Source organism: Mustela putorius, unplaced genomic scaffold (genome assembly GCF_011764305.1).
Source record: "Mustela putorius furo isolate JIRA1106 unplaced genomic scaffold, ASM1176430v1.1 tig00003853_pilon_pilon_pilon, whole genome shotgun sequence".
Classification (NCBI taxonomy): domain Eukaryota; kingdom Metazoa; phylum Chordata; class Mammalia; order Carnivora; family Mustelidae; genus Mustela; species Mustela putorius.
In genome coordinates, this window is record NW_025422005.1 from 28,807,875 (window position 1) to 28,827,757 (window position 19,883).

The 19,883-nt window shown below is 51.8% G+C and overlaps 1 protein-coding gene across 6 annotated transcripts in view; it reads right to left on the bottom strand.

Moving 5' to 3' along the window:
• INPP5B (inositol polyphosphate-5-phosphatase B) overlaps positions 1-13,676 on the bottom strand; it is a 48,550-nt gene extending 34,874 nt beyond the window's left edge. The window contains exons 1-7 of one of the 6 annotated variants that reach the window (XM_045064220.1): positions 13,589-13,676; positions 12,793-12,875; positions 12,307-12,401; positions 10,966-10,995; positions 10,306-10,397; positions 10,030-10,140; positions 5,355-5,495 (exon numbers count right to left, since the gene is read on the bottom strand). In XM_045064220.1, coding sequence (XP_044920155.1) covers positions 5,355-5,495; positions 10,030-10,140; positions 10,306-10,397; positions 10,966-10,995; positions 12,307-12,401; positions 12,793-12,849 — 526 coding nt within the window. In that variant the 5' untranslated portion in view covers positions 12,850-12,875; positions 13,589-13,676. Of the gene's footprint in view, positions 1-5,110; positions 5,218-5,350; positions 5,496-10,029; positions 10,141-10,305; positions 10,398-10,965; positions 10,996-11,111; positions 11,210-12,306; positions 12,405-12,792; positions 12,876-13,588 lie in introns of those variants that run through there. The other 5 variants (XM_045064222.1, XM_013045735.2, XM_013045743.2 and 2 more) reach the window with 5 other exon arrangements.
• Between the last annotated feature and the right edge of the window lie 6,207 nt (positions 13,677-19,883).

Genomic DNA, 19,883 nt, shown 5'->3' on the forward strand with positions numbered 1-19,883 from the left:
TTTCTCTTCTTTTCTTTTCTTCCTTTAGAGATCTCTAAAAACATATCCTGTTTCCTACAAACCGATAAGCCCTGGCTTCAAGCTCCAATCTGTACCCTGTGCAAATCCGACTTGGGTTGGCAAGGGCTAACCATGACCAGTTGAGCTTTCTTTCTTTCTTTTCTTTTTTTTTTTAAATATTTTATTTATTTATTTGACAGAGAGATAGCACAAGTAGGCAGAGCCACAGGCAGAGGGAGAGAGAGAAGCAGGCTTCCCACTGAGCAGGGAGCTCGATCCCAAGACCTTGGGATCATGACCTGAGCCAAAGGCAGATGCCTAACCGACTGAGCCACCCAGGCTCCCCCCAGTTCAGCTTTCAAGGAGGAAGACTCCAGTGCAACCACTTCACAGCAGTAGGTTATAGTGGTAACAGACCACTGGACAGATGACGTAACTTTTTCCCTCCAGACTCTCCCTTCGCTGGACCTTCTGTGAACTGACTGCGTCTGGCCATACAGCTAAAAGAGAAGTGGCAAGACCAAACCAGGAAGGGAGGGAAGAGGAGTTCAGAGCATGCTCAGAGAGGAAGGGGGCAGGAGCTGCTCACGTGACTAAGCACTTCAAGGGATGAACTGCCTGGGTCGCTATAGCTCAAAGTCACAGGCATTTTTTGAGTACCTATGATGTGCAAGGCTGAATCTGGCTGGCATTTGGGGGAGGGAGGGAGAGGATGCAAAAATGCTAAGACAGCAAGTTCAAGCTTGTAAAAATGTAGCTGAACGATCAGTCAACAAAGATGAAAACGCAAAGGGCTTTATCCAAAAATTACCAGCAGTCAAGTTTGAAGAAGAGGAAATGAAGGTGAGCTGGGGCAGATAAGACGAGATAAGATAGCAGGGGGCTGAAGCCAGGCTGTGCAGGACTTGAACGGCCATGTGGACACGAGGAAGTGGCAAAACACTCAAGTTCACATACAAAATAGTAGGGTAAGATAAAAGTTAGAGTCTAAGGAGATCCCTACGGAGAAGGCTTAAGGTTAGGAAGGCTTGTAGGAAAGCCACTGGGTTCATTCAGGTAAGAGGCTACTTATATGAACTATGGGATTAAATTTTTTTTTTTAATTTTTCAAAAAATTTTAATTGCAGAAAAAGAATGGATAGAATGTGGTTATTAGGAGAGGAGAGGGAAGAGTCCAGGATGACTGAGGTTTTTTAGTGACTGTATTAACAGAAAGGAAACAGGAGGGAGAGCAGAAGAAAGATGATGAGGGGTTACCTGGAAGAAACCAGCCTAGGATAGGCCCTGAAGAGAGCAGCCAGTTTCTAAGCTCTGGGAAGTACGCATTTGCAATTCCTGAATGTGTTTCCCAAAAGGAAGCACCTCTAAATAATTCAGAGTTTCTCTCCCTCCCTCTTCCTCTGACCCTCTCCTCAAATAAATAAATATTTATAAGTAAATAAACAAAGGGACGCCTGAGTGTCTCAGTCGGTAAAGCATCTAACTTTGGCTCAGGTCATGATCTCGGGGTCCCGGGATTGAGCCCTGCATCAGGCTCTCTACTCAACAGGGAGTCTGCTTCTCCCTCTCCCTCTGCCTGCTGCTCCCCTGCTCATGCTCTCTCTGTGTCAAATAAATAAACAAAATCTTTAAATAAATTAACTAAATAATTCAGAGGTAACCTTTTAAGAGACAAACATTTACTCTCCTTGTATAGATGGAAGAAAGGAAAATCAAGAGACACAGCTAATATTATACCAAGGTGATATAAGGAAAATAAAAATTAAAATATCCAGGCCACTTAGCCACACAGTTTGTTCAAATCCTCATCATTCATCCAGCTTCTGCCAGCTAGCCTAAGCATCATCACTGGTAAAGCCTACAAATTTGTTACAGTATATTTTAAGCAGCAAAGAAAACATGCAAGTCAGCTAACTTTTATGTTCCAACACTGTCTTCCCTCTAATAAATATTGATGCCTCTCTTCCTGAACCTTCAGTCCCTGAGGAATTTTCTGTGCAGAGCTCTACTTCTAAGTGAATGTTTGTGGGTCACTTCTCTTGCTCTAGACTCCCACTGTAGAATTCCAACAGAAACTGTTTTCTGAGGGAAAGAAAAGTAGGGGTGGGGGGGGGCTCTCCTGTTCTGGAAAGGAACATGAGGTTAAATGGGACAAAGAGGGAAAATAGAGAAGGGAACAACAAAAGAAGGAAGAAAAAAGAGCACAGTTCTCTTTGTTTAAAGAAACAAGGTGATTCAAACTCATTTGCTTAGAAGCCAGTGGAGCTTCCCACAAAGGCACAGAGAGAGAGGATGGGCAATATTCCCACCTGCAGAAACATCTAAGAGAATTCCTTTTCTCCACGCTAAAAGGATATGTTGGTCCCAGAGATTTTACTTACTGAGAGGGGATGGGGTGAGGGAACTGACCATCCCAGGGGTTATTTTTCCAACATTCTCTCTGGCTTCTACCCTAGTGATCTAGGTTACCCTTTAGGCTTGCCCTGAGATATAAATAGCATTCATTTCCTTTCTCAGGCCAGACAGACTTTAATGCTTTGTTTCCTGGGTCCAGGGGAAAAAATACTCACAGCACATCTCATTTGCAATCTGAGTTACTACAAAGCTGCCTCATTTTGAATCAACCATGGAAATAAGAAAACCACTTCAAAAGACCAAAATTTGTTTGTTATTACCACTTTGTTAAATCAGCCCAGAAGAGCCCCTATGGCACTTCTGAGTAGTTCTTTCCCTTTCTAGCGCATACCTTAGAATCTTCCAGAACACAGCTCCAGGTCTTTGCATGTGCCCAGGATGAAATGCAGGTGAATGTTTTACAGAAGGACAGTGATGAGTGCAGAGGCCTATGCAGGATACCCCAAGGAGCTTTCTGGATAAAAGCACCTTCACTTGCTGGATAGGACTAAGAAGGCATTTGTCCTTATTCCTTTTTATGAAAAAGCTTCATCAAGAAGAACAAATAGGGGCGCCTGGGTGGCTCAGTGGGTTAAGCCGCTGCCTTCGGCTCAGGTCATGATCTCAGAGTCCTGGGATCGAGTCCCGCATTGGGCTCTCTGCTCGGCAGAGAGCCTGCTTCCCTCTCTCTCTCTCTGGCTGCCTCTCTGTCTACTTGTGATTTCTCTCTGTCAAATTAATAAATAAAATCTTTAAAAAAAAAAAAAAAAAAAAGAAGAAGAACAAATAAGTGAAGCAGAAAAGTCCCCACCTGTGAGGGCTACTTGTCTGAGGCCAGTGCAATTTCTTAGCCCAAGAGAATCAGATGAACAGGCTACCACTCCACCTGCAGCCCACATTTCAGCAACACATCTGTCAGACCCCTCTGTTAGACCGTCAGCTCCTTGAGGGAGCCCTGTTTCTTCTGAAGTGCCTCCTGAGTAGCATTTTTAAAGCAGCCTTTTGCCTCGAGTTGGTTCCTCAGGCTATCAGGAAGTGGATATTTTGATCATATGCATATCGGAAGAATCCAATCCACTACCTGTTTCCCTTGGGGCCCCCGGCTATCCAGAACATCCAGAGGAGGCCCAAAGAGGGACTCTCCTCTGAGGCCAGAGCAACTCTGGAAACAGAGATGAGAGATAGAACTAGGGGCTTGGTGTTCTCTTACCAATCTTACCATGAGCAACTTAGCAATTAATCGCATAACCCCACTTACTGTAGGTACAAAGATGGGGCCAAGTCATTTTAAACCAAAAATAAAACCAAAACCTTGACAATAATTCCTCACCAGCATGTGACTAGGTTTTGTTCTGTGAATGGAAACGAAAGATTCTGAGATCCCTGCACATTTATCACCCATGGGCGGACAAGCTGCCTTCAGAGCTGTCCGGACTTCTAGAAGACCTCTCTCCACTTAGGGAATGAAGAACTCCAGCAACCTGGTGCTGGCCAAGAACACACGACCCACCCCCTTCCGTGGCCACTGGGCCTGTTCTCAGTTGTAGGCTCTCACAGCCCCAGCACCACAGCCCAGAATGTCATGGGAACTGAAGCAACAGCCCTCTCAAGAGCAGTAGTTCAAGTGAGACGAGATAAGCCCAAGAAAGATGCAAACTGTCGGCACCCTCAGGTGCCTCAACTGCGCCTGGTAGCAGCTGCAATGAAGGAAAAGCATAAGCACTAAGGAAGTCCTTTGCTCACCCAATTTCCTCTCATTTTACAAACTTTGTGCAACATGCTATCCCCACCCAGCCCCTCATAGTTTCCAAGCCTTATAAGAGCAAGTGGAGTGCTGGCCACACTTATACAGCTACTTGACAGGCTCTTCATCTTTCGCAAATGGCTGAGAAAAGGGGCACGAATGGGTACCAGTGGTCATGCCAGAGCTCACACGTAACTGGTGCCGCATGGGCACACCCAGGAGAAAAACATACCAGAGGGCCCTTGCAGAAAATTCAGGAGCTGGACAGAAAATCCAGGTCTGCAGGTCCTCCCAAAGCACCAGACTGACCCACACTTGAGCCCTGGGCCTCTCGCTTTCCAAAAGACTACCTCCTGCTCAACAATTGGCCTTTTGTGCTGCACAACATTCCCCAGTAAGGGCTCGGTTTAAAGAACCTAGTCCCTTTCACCTGTAATCTCATCCTGGCCTCCAGTCCCAGGGTAGGCAGGGCTCTCTCGGACTCCAGATCTGTGCACACCCCCATCGATCACCCCCATCTATCTTCGGGCGAGCCGAAGACCGACAAGAGAGCCGGGAAGCCCCAATACACATACCCTTCCTCGCCCAAAGGAAAGCTCCGTCATGGCGAGCGCACCACCAACACAAGCCAAACACGCAAGGTCAGAATGGAGAAATCGAGGCTCAGAGAGGGGCAGCGACCGGCCCCAGGTCACACAGCGAGTCAGGAACGGAGCTTTACTACAACCCCAGCCTCCGGATCCCTGAGCACCACACAGCCATCCGCCTGCCCTCAACCACGCCGGCGAAGAATAATATCCCCACGGAACTTCAGTCCCAGCGTCCCCGCCTCCGAAGGGCCAGGACCTTGGTCTTTGCCCCGTGCGTCCACCGGCCAAACCGCAGACCGTGCGCGCCCGAGGCGCGAGGCCCGGGCCCGTCGCCCCTCCCCGCCCCGAGCCCCAGCCCAGCTACCCACAGCCCGCCAAAGACCTGCAGAGTCGCAGTCTCGAGAGCCGGCGGCGGCGGACATTTCCCTGCCTGCTTCTTCAAGCTCTTCATCCCGCCGCCCGCACCGCCCCACCCGCTCCGCCCTCAGAGGGGCCCACCCCGCTTGTCACCTCCGCCAATCGAAGGCCGATCTTTTCCATAGCCCCGCCCCTAAACAGAAAAAGTGCCCGCCCCCGTAGCCGCATCTCCTCCAATCCCTACCAGCCGTTTCGAGACGGATACCTGCCTCCGCCAATTCCGGCGAACCGCGGCGCGGTACCTGGAGGCGAGTTCCAACCGAAAGGCGTGGGCGGCTCGAGCTCCGGCCGGGTGCACCTGTATGCAGACAGCCACAGGAACTCAGGATCTGGAGTCGCAGGGTCGAAACCTGTGGCGGGAATATGGAGGGAATGCTGAGCCATGGGCTTGAAGGGCCTGTTCCACCTCTGCATGACTATGCCGGTGAGCAAGTCGCTCAGCCTCCCGGGAGGGTCCCTAAGCCCGCTTCCCGGCAGACACGGGGCGTTTCAGATTCAAATGCAATAATAAATGTGAAAACACAAGAAACCTTCCAGGCTAGACCCGCACCACTATGTGCCAATGCCTGCGCTTCCCTTTGTGTTACTCCTTATCCTCACAACTAACTTCAGGAGGTAGGGAACAATTACGCCATGGCAGCTGAACTCGGAGACCTTAAGTCTAAGGTCAGGCAGAGGGAATTCAAATAGCTGTCAGTAGTAGGGAGCGGGTAGGGTGCTTTAATGGCCCATAATCTCCCTCAGCGACTTGTAAACTACTCCAAATAAACACACACTCTAAGTGAAAGCAGCGAGCTTACTCTGGGACATGCCTTCAAGACAAGGCCTCTCAATGACAAGCCTTCTGGTTCCCGCTTAATCAGACTGCCACTCCTTCCTAGAAAGTCTTGAATGTTTCTGCCTCTCACTCAAACCCAGTTCTGTCTCAGCCCCAAATGCTTTTGGTCTTCTATGCGCTTTTGCCTGGTCTTGTAAAACTGCACATACCTGATCGAACTGAATTGGATTTGCAAGAACATGGTAATTGAAGACATTTGGGTTCCAGGTCCCAGTGTGGCACTGCCAGACACAGCTTTTAAATTCTTTTCAGCATTTACATACTGTTAACCCATCCTGCGCCTCATCTGATCCTCACAAAACTCTTGGAATAGTAGGGAAGGGAGGTTCATATCTCCACTGTACAAATGATAAAGTCAAGGCCTAAAGAAATAAAACATACTGTTCACATTCATGACTAGGAAGTAGCGGAGCTGGGATCCGAACTGAAATTTCTGGACCCCGTGGGCATGAGTTAGAACCTGGGGTTGCAAATCTCATCATAGTACTTCCATCGATTAATGAGCTTAGGTAAGTTATTTACCTTCTCTATGTCAGTTTACTCATCTGTAAAACAGGGTATCTACTCTTCAGCATTGCTCAAAAGAAAGAACAGGAGAACATGGTTGGTGTGCGTTGTCTAGAGGTCTAGGAAAATATCTGGGACATAGTAGGTGTTCATTTCATCAGCTGCTTCTTTTCCCTAGCTGTGGTTTCTTGACCAAGGTAGTTCCACTCCCTGGCCTTTTGTGCTGCCCATTATCCACCAAGGACTGGGTGGAGAAAACCTATCTCCTTTCACCTTTCACCTCAGACCTCATCCTGGACTCCAGTCCTGTTATCTGTAAAATGCAAGGGCTGGGCTTGTAGACGACACCCAAGAGCTTTCAGCAGTGAGAGTCCCCTCTTCTCTGGGCCCCTCCCTGAGGAAGTCCACATGGGTTGACTGCTCAGAGAAGAAATTGATTCAGTGCAGGTTCCTGCTGGTTGTCCCAAGTGTGGGCCCCAGAAGGCAGAACAGGGAAGACAGTGGATAGACACACACTTAAGCCTTAAAGAGGGAAGTCGTCCTCGACTCCTCTCTCTCCATCTTCACGCCGGCCTCAATTTCTGTTCTTGCATTCAACATATATCCATGAAGGATCTACCAAGTGCCAAGCACTGTTCCAAACACTGGGGGTAAATTTGTGAACACAACTCGAACTCACTCCCCCTGGGGGGAACCTTCATTCCTTTCAGTTTGAACTCTCCCGTGCACACTTTGCTCCCTGTCCCCATTACCAGGCCCTAGCCTAAGCCTCAGTTTTGTTTGTTTGGGTTTTTTTCTTTTAAGATTTATTTATGGGGGGGGAGGAGAGAAAGAGGGAGAGAGAATCTTAAGCAGTCTCCCTGCTGAGCGTGGAGCCCAACATGGGGCTTGATCCCCCAGCCCCGAGATCATGACCAGAGTTGAAACCAAGTGACCGAGCTATCAAGCGCCCCTCCCAGCCTAAGTTTTTTACTCCTGAACCCCTGCAATACACTTCCATTGACCTCCCTGCTCTCCCCTTCAGCACCAGTTTTCCAGGAAATGGGCACATTTTCCTACATGCAAATCCTACCTTGCCATTCCTTTGTTTCAGACTCCTACAGATCCCCACAAGCTGTAGGGCAAAGTCCAAGGGTCTTTACTGGTTAGTCAAAACCCTTCCCTGAGCTGTCTGTGCTGGCCTCTCCTGGCTCAGCTTCCTCCACACCCTCCTACCCCACATTGGATCCCACCCAACAACCTTCTCTTCCCTCAGACAGCCCTTTCCCCCTTGTTGCCTGCCTGGAAAAACCTCATTCATCTTTCCGCTCTCAGCTTACACATCACCTCCCCCAACAAAGTTTTTCTTCATGGAGCCGTTCATATGGGATACAGTGGCGTGAGCTTAGGAAGTACTCGTGAAAGATTCTGCATCAAATCACAAGAGCTCGGGGCACCTGGGTGGCTCAGTACGTTAAGTATCTGACTTGGGTCATGATGTCAGGGCCATGGGATTGAGCCCCACGTGGAGCCCTGCATCAGGCTTTGTGCTCAATGGGGAGTCAGCTGCCCCTTGTGTCTCTACCTCTGCTCCTCCTTTCCCCCTGCTCGTGTTCTCTTTCTGTCTCTCTCTCTCTCAAATAAATAAAATACTGAAAACAAGCAAACAAAACCCATAAAGAGCTCAAGCTCTGGAGAAGACTATCTAGTCCTGTCTAATCCTGGCTCCATGGTTTACCAGCTGTGACCTAAGACACCTCTCTGAGCCTCAGGTGCCCAATCTGTAAAATGGAGGCATTGCTAACCCCTACCTTGGAAGCGGTGGTAAGGAAAATGGTGTAATGCATGAAAAGGCTCGAACACATGCGTCAACAGTGAATGTTGGCTAAGTTATGGACCCTCTCGTACAGAAGGATGAACCGGTTTCTGAGGCCTACTGTGTGCTGGGCACTCTCATGTGTGTTATGCTATTTAATCCTCATACTTCATGAGGGAGCTATTCTTGACATACACAAGTCTACAAGTCAAGGTTCAGACAGGTAAGGTGGTTTGCCCCAAGTCACACACAGCTAGGGATCCGCAAAGATAGGTTTCAAAGGCAAGGGGCTCTGTAGCTTCAAGGTCCGTGCTTTTTGCTATTAACTATTATGACCCCTCCTACAGGCTCCATAGCACAACAGATAGCGGACTGGACTTCTATTACCTCTCCTACATCTACTACTGATAACCATGAGTTATCCATATTAGTTGAAGCTTTGGAGACAAATTTCCCCCTGCTCATAGGGTAAACTTTAAACCCCTTAACCAGGGGGGCGCCTGGGTGGCTCAGTGGGTTGAGGCCTCTGCCTTCGGGTTGGGTCATGGTCCCAGGGTCCTGGGATTGAGCCCCACATTGGGCTCTCTGCTCAGTGGGGAGCCTGCTTCCTCCTCCCTCTGTGCCTGCCTCTCTGCCTACTTGTGGTCTCTATCAAATAAGTAAATAAAATCTTTAAAACAACAACAACAACAACAACAACAAAACCCTTAACCAGGCATTCAAGGCTCATAATTTTGTTTCCACTTCCTTTTCCCACGTATGCCAGGTTGCACCCAAAGCCAGTCTCCTGGGGCACCTGGGTGGCTCAATGGGTTGAGCCTCTGCCTTCTGCTCAGGTCATGATTTCAAGGTCCTGGGATAGAGCTCCACATTGGGCTCTCTGCTCAGCAGGGAGCCTGCTTCCCCTACCCCCGGCCCCTGCCTGCCTCTCTGCCTACTTGTGATCTCTCTCTCTGTCAAATAAATAAATAAAATCTTTTTTTTTTTAAATAAATAAATAAAAGCCAGTCTCCTTCCTGGCGTACCATGTAGCTAAGTTGGAACCCCCTGGACGGTCAGTGTCTGTGGTGAGACCATGATGGAAGGAAGGCGTCCCCCACCCTGTTCCCACAGAGACAAGGTGTTGGCTGGAAAGGAAACAAGTAACAGTATTGGGTAACACCTAAGGCCAGCACCTGGTGGCTGGAATTTGCATGTTCTGTGGCTAATCCTCTGTTCTGTACAAACTCTCCTTTCCCTGCCTGGCTGAAATCCTGCTCTAAACAAATTTTTCCCCAGAAGCCATGAACCTCTCATTGCTAAGCCAAAGCTAGACTCGTTCCTCCGCTGCAGTGGGAGAGAGAGCAGGGTTCAAGGGCAGGAGAGCCCATGTACCCAACCTCTCTTGGTTCCAGCTGTGGTTGCCAGAGAGAGGGAAGATGGGTTTCTACAAGCTTCTGAACTGCCAACTTGTAAGAGATTCTGCATCAGAACCACAGCCTTCCCTGTGCAGCCCTGCCCAGAGCCAGGAGGACAAAGAGGACTGTGCTGGATGTAAAACTCGGGTCTGGAAATGGGAAACCAGAAATGCAAACACATGTTTGGTTCGTGGCCTGAGGGCACTCTGGCCTCCTGCCAGCAGCTTTGAGAAGGCACAGAAACTGTGGAGTATGGGGCCAAAGGGTGGAAAGTCAACTGGCAGCAAGTAGGTCAGTGCCCAGCCAACGCCCCCACCCCACCCCAGAGAACCTGGGGTCTTACCTACCTGGACAGGCCCTGGCAACTTCTTGGAGAAACATCCTGGTGTGCGAACCGAAGGGCAGCAGGAACACGAGGCTGAGCTCCGTCGTGTCCAGCTGGACGGTCACATCTGAGCCTACACAGGGGAGGTGGGAATTGAGCCCTTGGCCTCCAGGAACCAAGGGCTAAGGCTGGAGGTCCCAAAATGGAAGAGAATCAGTCCCCCTAGATCCCAAATCTCCTTTGGCCTGTAAGCAGTTCACCCATATGAAGTTACTTAATTTCTCTCGGCCTCCATTACCTCGTCCATAAACTAGGGATGACAACAGTAATAACCTCACAGAGTTGTGAGGAAAGCAGCCTATGATGCCTGTGAAGCTCCTAGCACAGTGCCTGGCACAAGAAAACCAGGGATTAGATGTTCATTCCTGTTGTTCTTACCACTGCCCCCACTACTGCAATCTAGCCAAGGAGATGAGCATTAAACAGATTCACCAGTGATAATTAAATCACCGTGAGTGCCACAGACCGGCGAAGATGAGAAAAAGGAATGGGTATGCGTGAGGCTCAGACAATTTCAGGCGGCTCAACTCAACCTTCCTGGAAAAAGCCCAGTGTGGACTGAAGCCCCGAAGGATGAGTAGGCTAAGCGAAAGCAGGTGTGGCGTCTTTCAGGAGGAGGGAACAGCATGGGCAGGGGCTTGGTGGGGGTGGGGTGGGGGGTGGAGGGGGCGGGGAGCGTGTCATGTTCGAGGTGATGGAAGCCATCCAGAGGATTCCAAGCACAGCAAGGAGGAGGAAAATGGTGGAACCCAGGCTAGAGAGGTGGGCGGGCCTGATCCTGCAGCGTCCTGCTTGCCACAGGAAGGACATCTCCATGCTCTTACTTTACACCATTCTTCTCTCTGCAGCTCCTCTACCCCCTGTCCCAGCTGGGACTCACGCTCAAAGGACCACTCACCAAGAATGTAGAGTTCGCCTTCTGGGGACACTGTGGGGAGGGAAAGGCAAAAGCCCTTAGTCATGGAGCACCCTAGCCCCTGCAAGGGCAGACATGACCCAAGGACCCAGAGGAGAGGGACTCATACCGCCCAGCCCCTGTAGCACCTTCTTCCAGCGTAAAATCCCGTGAGACTGGCACTATCTGGTCCAAAGAGACATCGTCCCCCGTAATGGCCATCCTCCGGTGCGTATACAGGAAGAGACTAAGGGCAGGAAGCAGCAGTGAAGACGGGGCTCCCTAGCTGTCCCTTAAGCCTTACGTGCTCACATTCCCTCCTTGGTCCCTAGGGTCGTGCTGGTGGTGCCCACCGATGCATAGTCCTCATGCCTCTCTGTCCATGGTACCCATCAGAGACCACCATTCTATGGATAGGTCCTCAAAGCTGAACATGTCTCATCTGGGGGACATCCCTGCTTTGTGTGTAAAACACATGCGTGATCTAGCCATTGCCTGTGACAGCAACAGTACAACTTCAGCCGCCCCCTTCCCTCTCTGACCACAATTTTGCTATCTGCAAAGCGAGGGTGGTAGATTAGAAAATGTCTCATGCCTCTCCCTCCTGGCTCTGAGACCGTGAGGCTCACTTTCTGGCTCTGAGACCTTTGATAAGAAGTCTTCATTCTCTCTCTGCTTCTGTGTAATATGTAGGCATTAGTAGCAACATTTACTGGGTACTTTCTGTGTCCTTCACAGGGTCTGAGACATGTTACGTGTACTAACCCACTCTAATCTTTAATCTGGACAAACTGAGGGACAGAGTTTGCTTGCTCCAGATCATGGGGCTCAGGGGCGTGGGTGGCTCATTCGATTAAGTGTCCGACTCTTGATGTTGTGACCCTGAGCCACACTCAGGTCACACTCTCAGAGATAGAACCCTGAGTGGGGCTCCATGTTGTGGAGCCTGTTTGAGATGCTCTCTTGCCCTCTCCCTCTGCCCCGCTCCCACCCCACTGGCTCTCATGCTCTCTCCCTAAAACAAAAAGAAAAAAAAGTCACGTGGCTCAGAAGTAATAAAACCTGGATTTGAATCCAGGCAGAAAGACCATGCAGCTCAAGATCTGGGCAAGTACATGAAGTCATCTGTGCGTGAGGCGTTCCTTCATCGGACTGTTGAGGATTTTATAAGCTAATACACATGAAGGGCTTAGAATATAACGTTCAAAGTATTTAAATATCATTAGTATAATTAATCTCTAAGACTTAACACTGGGCCCCAGAGGGATGGCTGAAGTCCAGCTGGAGGGTATGGTGAAGGATAACCCTGAGGCCTGACAGGCAAGGACCAAACCCCTCACTTACGCATGTTCCTGGCCACCTTGTTTCAGGCGGTGACGCACGAGTCCCAGGAGGCGGCTCTGTCTGCTGTCTCCCTCACACAGCACACCTTGTAGTGCCTGCTGCGTAGGGTCAAGGGAAACCAAAACAAAACCCGAGGCCAGACCTCTGCCAGCCCAGCCCAGCCCAGCCCAGCCCACCTTCCCTGCCTTTCCATCGCTCACCCAGATTCACTGTGTGACCTTGGGTGAATCACTTCACTTCTCTGATTCTTCCTCATCTGTGACATGGGGACTGATAACCCCCAATTAATAGTAGGTTGGGAGGATAACAGAGTATTTAAAGCATAGGGCAGAGTCCAGGACTGAGCAAGTACTTAGTAAATACTGGTTTCCTTCTCCCGGATGGCAGAGAGAGGGAGGAGAGCAGACAGATACATAGACAGGTCCGTTCCACTGCCCAGGGTCAGGGTGGGTGCTGGGGCTGGGAGCTCCATGCTGGGAAGGATATGATGATGCAGTATTCCCCCTCAGCCAAGGTCTCCTGGATCGCCACAGACTGGTCCATGCTGGGCCCTGCTGGGCAGACACACCCTGGAGAGCAGCAGATAGGAGCCCCCTTTGGTCAACATGTTATCCAGGAGGTGATGCAGCTGCTGCAGAAGGCTGGGGGGCAGCCTTCCCTAAGAGGTACCCTTGTAATGGAAAGGGTAGAGGAGGCCTGACCATCCTCTTCCTCCTCCTTAGATGGGCCTTTTAGTTGCCGGGGGAGGAGCCATCTCTTTGGCCCTGGAGGGATGTACAATTTGTTGTACCACCCTTTGTCTGGAAGGGCATTCAGTTGTTTCTGAGTGGGGTCCTGTCAACTAGTTGGAAGGTGGGCGCCTCATCCCCTTACTGGAGAGGGAGACACAGTCCCACTGCCTCTGTGGATAGGGCTCTGTCTCCCTTTGTGGGGAGCAGTAGTGGTCCTCTCTGGGAGGCACCTCTCTGGGAGGTGTCCATGGTGTGTCTGCATGGGTTTGGGGGAAATGTCCTATTCCCAGGAAGGGAGGTGTCTCATCCTGGACAAGGACCCCAGTCCTGTTCCTCTTTCGTTGGAGACAGGAAAAAACATCCCATTGCTCCTTGGTCCTCCCGCCCGCCCAGCAGGCCTCATTGCATCAGCCACAGGCCAGGGGGGTGTCCAGTAGTGACAGCCACAGGACAAGGGTCTCAGCCCTCAGTTTGCCCACTCCCTCCTGCCCCGCTCTGCCCTGGCTTCCCCCCTCCGCACCTGCTCCCAGCCCCCAACCATTGTCACCTACCTCCCGAGTTGTCACCGCTGGGTACGTGGGACACTGCGGCCCTGGCTGGCGAGGGACTACGTTTCCCAGTAGCCTTTGCGCCACAAGATGGTCAGCCAGCCTGCAAGTCCCAGCATGCCCGCACCAATCACAGGGGTGCTGGTTGGGGGGAAGGCTCCCCCCCACCTCCACTCCCCACCTTCTCCACTCCTCCCGCACCCCTCTCCAACTCCCCACCCCCATTAACTCCTTAGGTCCTGGGCTACACTTGGTTCCCGGTTTCGGAAGGTTTTCTTAATGACTGCTCCAACCTCTACCCCGGCCCTCTAAGTCTTGGGGCCAGAGCTCCCCGCCCAGGGCCGGGAAGGAAGACAGCCACGTCTTCCTTAAGGGAAAAAAAGAATGCCACCTTCTCTTGCAAGGGAGGGACTTCTTCGAAGGGCAGAAAGCTGTGATCCTGGGCCCTGAGGGCTTGGATGGTTGTGCCATGAGCACTGGGAGTACTCCAAAGATTGCAGGGCTGTCCTCCCTCAGAACTGTGCCCTTTCTCCTCCTGCTTGCACAGAGGAGGTCAGCAGCTCAAGAATCTGGCTGGAGATAGACCTGCTGGGGGCTAGGCTGCCTGGGGTCCAACATGCTTGTCCCTCTCAGCTCTGAGTTATACTAAATCCAGGGCAGCATCTGGGATTTTCCAAGTCTCCATGGTAGGCTTCCTTGTTTCTGCTCACCCTGTATGTTCTCTGGGGCCTGGCTGGTTGACCTTGTGGGGAGGGAGCTGGGGGACCAGGGAGGTTCAGCTCCACGCATGACCCACTTAGCACTTTCTGCCTCGGTGAGTGGGGGTCAGGGGCAAGTGGAGTATAAATGGTCCCATCTTTTCTTACAGCTCAACTGGTCCAGTTCAAGCCATACTGTGGGCTGCAGCCAAGCCTGCATGGCAGGGACCCCTGGGGGGGTGGTCACAGGGCTGTGGCTCAGCCCTGCTAGGAGGGGTGCTGCCAAGCCTCAACCCCAGGCAACTGCCTCCAACTGGATGGGAATCTTCACTAGGAGCCCCCTGCGCTGGGCCATGGCTGGGTCCATGCTGCTGCTCCTCCACTCTGCCTTGCTCCCTTCCCACTCCTCTAGCTGGACCCAGCAGAGCCCGGGAGCAGCAGCTAAAAAGACCCCATAGTCCCTGCAAGCCCCCAGTCCCACCCCAGCTCGGATAACTGCAGCTATATCTTTAGTGAAAAGGACTGATGGAGTCCACAGCCTGGGTTCCAGGATCCTCACTTCTCCCTCCCAGGGCCTGGGCCTGAACTTGGTGTACTCCAAGGGGGCAGGACCTCAGCACCAGTTCCAGGGAGAGGCTGGGGTTCGTCTGGAAAAACAGAACCTCTCTCCTGACCCCCATCAAATGGGAGGACACCAAAGTCTGGCCCCATCCACCTTTCCCAGACTTTCTTCCCTAGCTTTTGTCATTAAGAGTGGGGAGGAATTGGGGTTCCCGTACTTTCCTGGTGACTCCAACCGCTTTATCCCTAAGGGTCTGAATCAATTCACTTTCTCCTCATCCCCCACATAACTTTGAAATCAAATTCAAATAAACCTGAGGTCCATTTGAGTTGTGGATTTCTGGCAAAAGGAGACTGGGAAGAAGGCACCATCTGTTTCTGGAAGCTGTTTCCATGTGTAGAATTGGACTGGCCATTAGGGCAGCAACTCCCAGCTTAGTGAAAGAGAAGGGGCACTGGTTTGAGGTTACAGTGGCCACTCCTTCCCCAGGACTGACCCTTTCGTTTGGTGGGTCAAAGCTTAAGAGAAGATGTATTCATTCGGACAATTCATTAATTCCCTGACTCAGGAAACACAGTCTGCGGGCCAACTGTGCCAGAAACCGTACTGGGTGATATGGAAAAGACATAGCCCTCTCCTCAGGGAGCTTTCAGCTTACAGGGACATAGCCAACAGGGTGAGAGTCTCGTCCTGGACTTCCATATCGGAGCTGGCCCCTTTTTTCCATCTGGGGGAAACTCCTTATCCTAGATGCAGAAATCAAGGCCCAAAAGGAGAAAGTGCATACATCAGGGGAGGAGGCTTGAGAGTAATAGGCTGTTTTGAGAGCTGAGGGACTCCCTTCCAAGTCCTCTCTCCTCCCAGAGGTGGGGGAGAGGGAGAAGGAGAAGGAGGAGGATTGGGTCTCTGGGTCTCTTCCTGGCAGTGCCCAGGAACAGGGTAACCCCTTTACAAAGCACACTCACATCCATGGTCTTCCAGCAGTCCCACGAGGCAGGCAGGACCAGGTGCTCCCGTCACGCACACGTCATGCACAGACGCACAGACGTCACGCACACAGAAAGGAGGAAAGGTGGCAGTGTGTGGCAGAGTCAATCCATGGAAGCTGGAGCGAGACTTTAGCTGAGCCCAGTTTTGCCACTTGCTAGCTGCAGGGCTTTGGTCACGCCGTTTAACCTCTCTGATCTTCAGTGGACCAAGCTCAACCCCCTGCACCAGCCCCAGCAACCGCCTCCTCTTCTTCCCGTCAGCATCTCTCTCCCATCGCCTTACCACTGCATGCAGGGTCAGCAGCAGCGCAGCCCCGCCCCTCACCTCCCAGCAACGATGCTCCCTGCGCTCTGTTCCCTTGAACTTTGCCTCCTGGTAGCCCTGGTAGCCCTCCAGAGCTGTGCATATCTGCGGACAGGCTTGAACCCTGTGGCTCCATTCCCATGGGGTGAAGGCATCAGGAGGCTGTCTCCTCCTGGACAGGAGCAGGGGTCAGCTGGCTTCACCCCAGGTTCTGGGCTACCAGTTAAGACCTGCAGGAGAGGAGGAGAAGGAGAGGGGAGACCACTGCAGGGGGCAGCCAGTTCAAGGGTCACAAGTCAAGGAAAGGTCAAGTGAAAGAGGTCATGAGGTCAGGGAAAAGGAGGGGCAGTCCCAGGTCCAGCAACAGTCATGAGTTAGGGTTGGTCACAGAGTCCAGGAAGGGCTGGGTTCTCTGGGCTGAGGACAGCTACTTCTGAGCAAAGCAGCCGAATGGCTACTGCTGGCCACAGGCATCTTCTGTCGAGGTGCTGCTGGAGCCAGAGAGTGAAAGACCCAGCTGAGGGCTACACACACGAGGGGCGGAGGCAGTGCTTGGGGTCCAAGGTGCTGACGTGAGGCTTGGCCGGAGAGGCCACGTCACTCTCTACTTTCACCCTTTCTAATTTTATTTTTCTTTTGTTAAGTAATCTCTACTCCCAACATGGGGTTTGAACTCACGACCCTGAGATCAAAAGTCACACGCTCTAGGTACTAAGCCAGCCAGGTGCCCCTACTTTCACCTCTTCTTACCACCCGGCGCCTCAGTCTCTGCTGCTCCCCTCCCCTCCAACACCACAAGCAAGAGGCAGCTCTCACATCAACACCTGTCCAAGGGGAACTGTTTCCTAAAGTGAATAGGTCAAGAGAAAGGCCCAGAGGCTCTCCGGATGCCTGTGTCCATGTGAAAGGAAGGGCTTCCCACATAAGGCTCTTTTCCTCCTCCCTGGTTTGGGTAGATAAGGCTGGAGGGACAGCTCGATTGTGAGGGGGCCAGGCACTCAGCAGAATCAGAAAACCTGGCTGGTTAGCTCAGCTGCCTTACTTTTGGCTCTTGCCCATCTACTTTAGATTGCGCACCTCTCCATGCATAGAGAGCACATTCTCAATATTCCCCGTGCCATACCACTCCCCTCGCCATTGACCTACTTGCACACCTGAGGCTATGTGTGCATGCTGCAGCCGCTGGAATCACTTGTCAGCTCCGGGACTTCCTTCCCACATTGCCGCCACTGGAGCCATGGGGGCCACAGTAGGATGTCCAGACCGTAGCCAGATGGAGGAATTAAAGCCAGTTGGCAGCACTGGCAGATTGAAGGACCCACATCGCAGAGTCCCACTGGGACATGCCTGTTTGTGTAGATCAGAAGCCTGGTGGGGAGAGAGGACTCTCAGGAGTGACAGAAGGGTGGGGAGGCCGTGTTTGTCCAGAACCCACCTGGAATGGGAGAACTTGGGCTGGCTGGTGGTCGAAAGGGTGGTGTGCGGGGAGAGACCACAGGTCCATTCCTACCATGAGAACTCTGGGGTGAGGCTGCTGGTAGGATCCAAACAATGAGGGGTAGCCATCGTCCCAAGGATAACGTAATGCAGAGGGAGGGGAAACATGGCGGAATCCTGCTCACTTCCCCAGCACATTGGTTACGTTTATGGTACTCTTCCTTGTGAAGCCCGCCAGCTCAAGTTGACCCCCGGGAAGAGATCAGAAGGAAAGTGGAGAAACGGGATGGCCAGTTGGGTCTTGACACAGATGAATGGGCTTTCCTCTCAGGGGTGGGACCAAGAAGACTCCTATTTCTGGGAGTTTCATCCCAGGACCAGCCTCTGGGTTCAGTTTCCTGCCAGCCTTCCTTCTCTGATGAGCAGCCTTTCTTCTTGAAGAGGGAGCGGAGTCACCTGTTCTCAGCAGGAAGCACCCTGGTCTCCACCAGGAGGTGGAGGTTCAGACTCCACATCTAAGGGAGAGAGTCCTGTAAGACTCGGGAACCAAGAATGGATTTCAGGGCATTTGTGAACCTTAAAAATGGACTGCATAGTACCTATGCACATGTATTTTCCTGGGGAGAAAATCCACACAATTTTTATCTTTGTATTTCCTCTTTTTTTTTTAAGATTTTATTTGTCAGAGAGAGAGCACACAGAAGCTGGGAGAGGAGCAGGCAGAGGAAGCAGACTCCTTGCTGATCAGAGAGCCTGATGAGGGGCTTAATCCCAGGACCCTGAGATCATGACCCGAGCCAAAGGCAGACACCCAGTGGAGCCACCCAGGTGTCCTCATCTTTGTATTTTCCAAAGAAATCTAGGATCCCAGAAAGATGAAGGATTACTGCTGTAAGCCAGGGAAGAACCATCCCGCCAGTCAGGGCACTAAGCCAGTCAGGGCGCTGAGCGTGCACCCTGTTTTTGCTATGGCAGAGTCCTGAAGTCCAGATTTCAAAGAGTCCCCTCTGTGAGAACCGGTTCTGCCAGTCTGCCCACCCACACGCTCGCTCGCCTCTGCTGATAGCTCCATACCCCCTGGGCCTGATGCAGTTGGCCAGGGGGCTTTCTCCCTGCCCAGCTTGTCACTGGGCCTCCATACCCTTGCTTTTGCCCCCACTCACCATCTCACCTCCACCTAATTCTCAAGGTTTGTAAAACAAGCCGGGACACAGAAGGCACTAAAAAATATTTGGATGAATGTAACAAAGAAGAAAAGGATCCATAGCTGCCACAGGGAAGGACCCTGGGGTTTCTCCGAGGCTGCTGTGGTGCCCAGTTCGCAGGGCACCTGGGCAAGGGTGATGGCGGGACTCCTCAGAACCTGATCTGCCTCCCCTCCCCGCAGTAGAAGACCGGTCCTTGCACTGACCCTGGAATCCAGGTACCCACTCCCACAGAGGAGGTTCCGAGGGCCGTAACAGTTGGGAAGCAGCAGGTACATCCTAGGGGAGCCCCAGTGTGCCAGGAGGAAGGCTGGAGGACGCGCTCTCCTGTTTCCCACTTCCAGGGCTTCGTTCAGCTCTCTTCCCACATGGCAGGGTCTCCTTGCGCTGGAGGCCAGTTTTTGGTATTCAGTGCTTCCAGTTGCTCAATTAGATTTAATTATCCACTCACTGCGCTTCAGGAGCTCAGTCCCTGGGGAGCTTGTCCAACTGGGGTTTTAAGCAACAGGAGGAGTCAAAGCAGAAACAGGTGAGGAGGTGCCGAAAGAGATGGTTAAACCAGGAGGGAAACAGCAGTCCAGAGTGACGTGCCACAAGAGCAGGGGTGGTGAGACCTTACTGCCGTGGAGGTGACCCCAGGGCAACATGGGAGCGTGAGGAAGAGTGCCAGTTCCGGAGCTGGGACTTTTAAGCAGATGGATTACAGACAGGGGCGCCTGGGTGGCTCAGTTAAGCATCTGCTTCTGCTCAGGTCATAATCCCCGGGTCCTAGGATCAAGTCCCTCATCAAGCTCGTTGCTTTAGCAGAGAGCCTGCTTCTCCCTCTCCCACTACCCCCTGCTTGTGTTCCTTTTCTCGCTGTGTCTCTTTCAAATAAATAAAATAAAATATTAAAAAAAAAAAGTACAGACAGACAAACTGAAGGTCTGAGTGCTGAGGGCCAAAGGAGGCCTCTGGAGAAATCCTGTTCTGGAGCAGGCTCTGGGCTTCAGAAAATCATGCCTGTGGGCAGATCACTGCCTCCTTGGCTCCTCTAGGTCCTTCCATGTGGGATACCAGATTCAGATGTCAGGGCAACTGCTCAAGCCACCCGAATCTTGGTT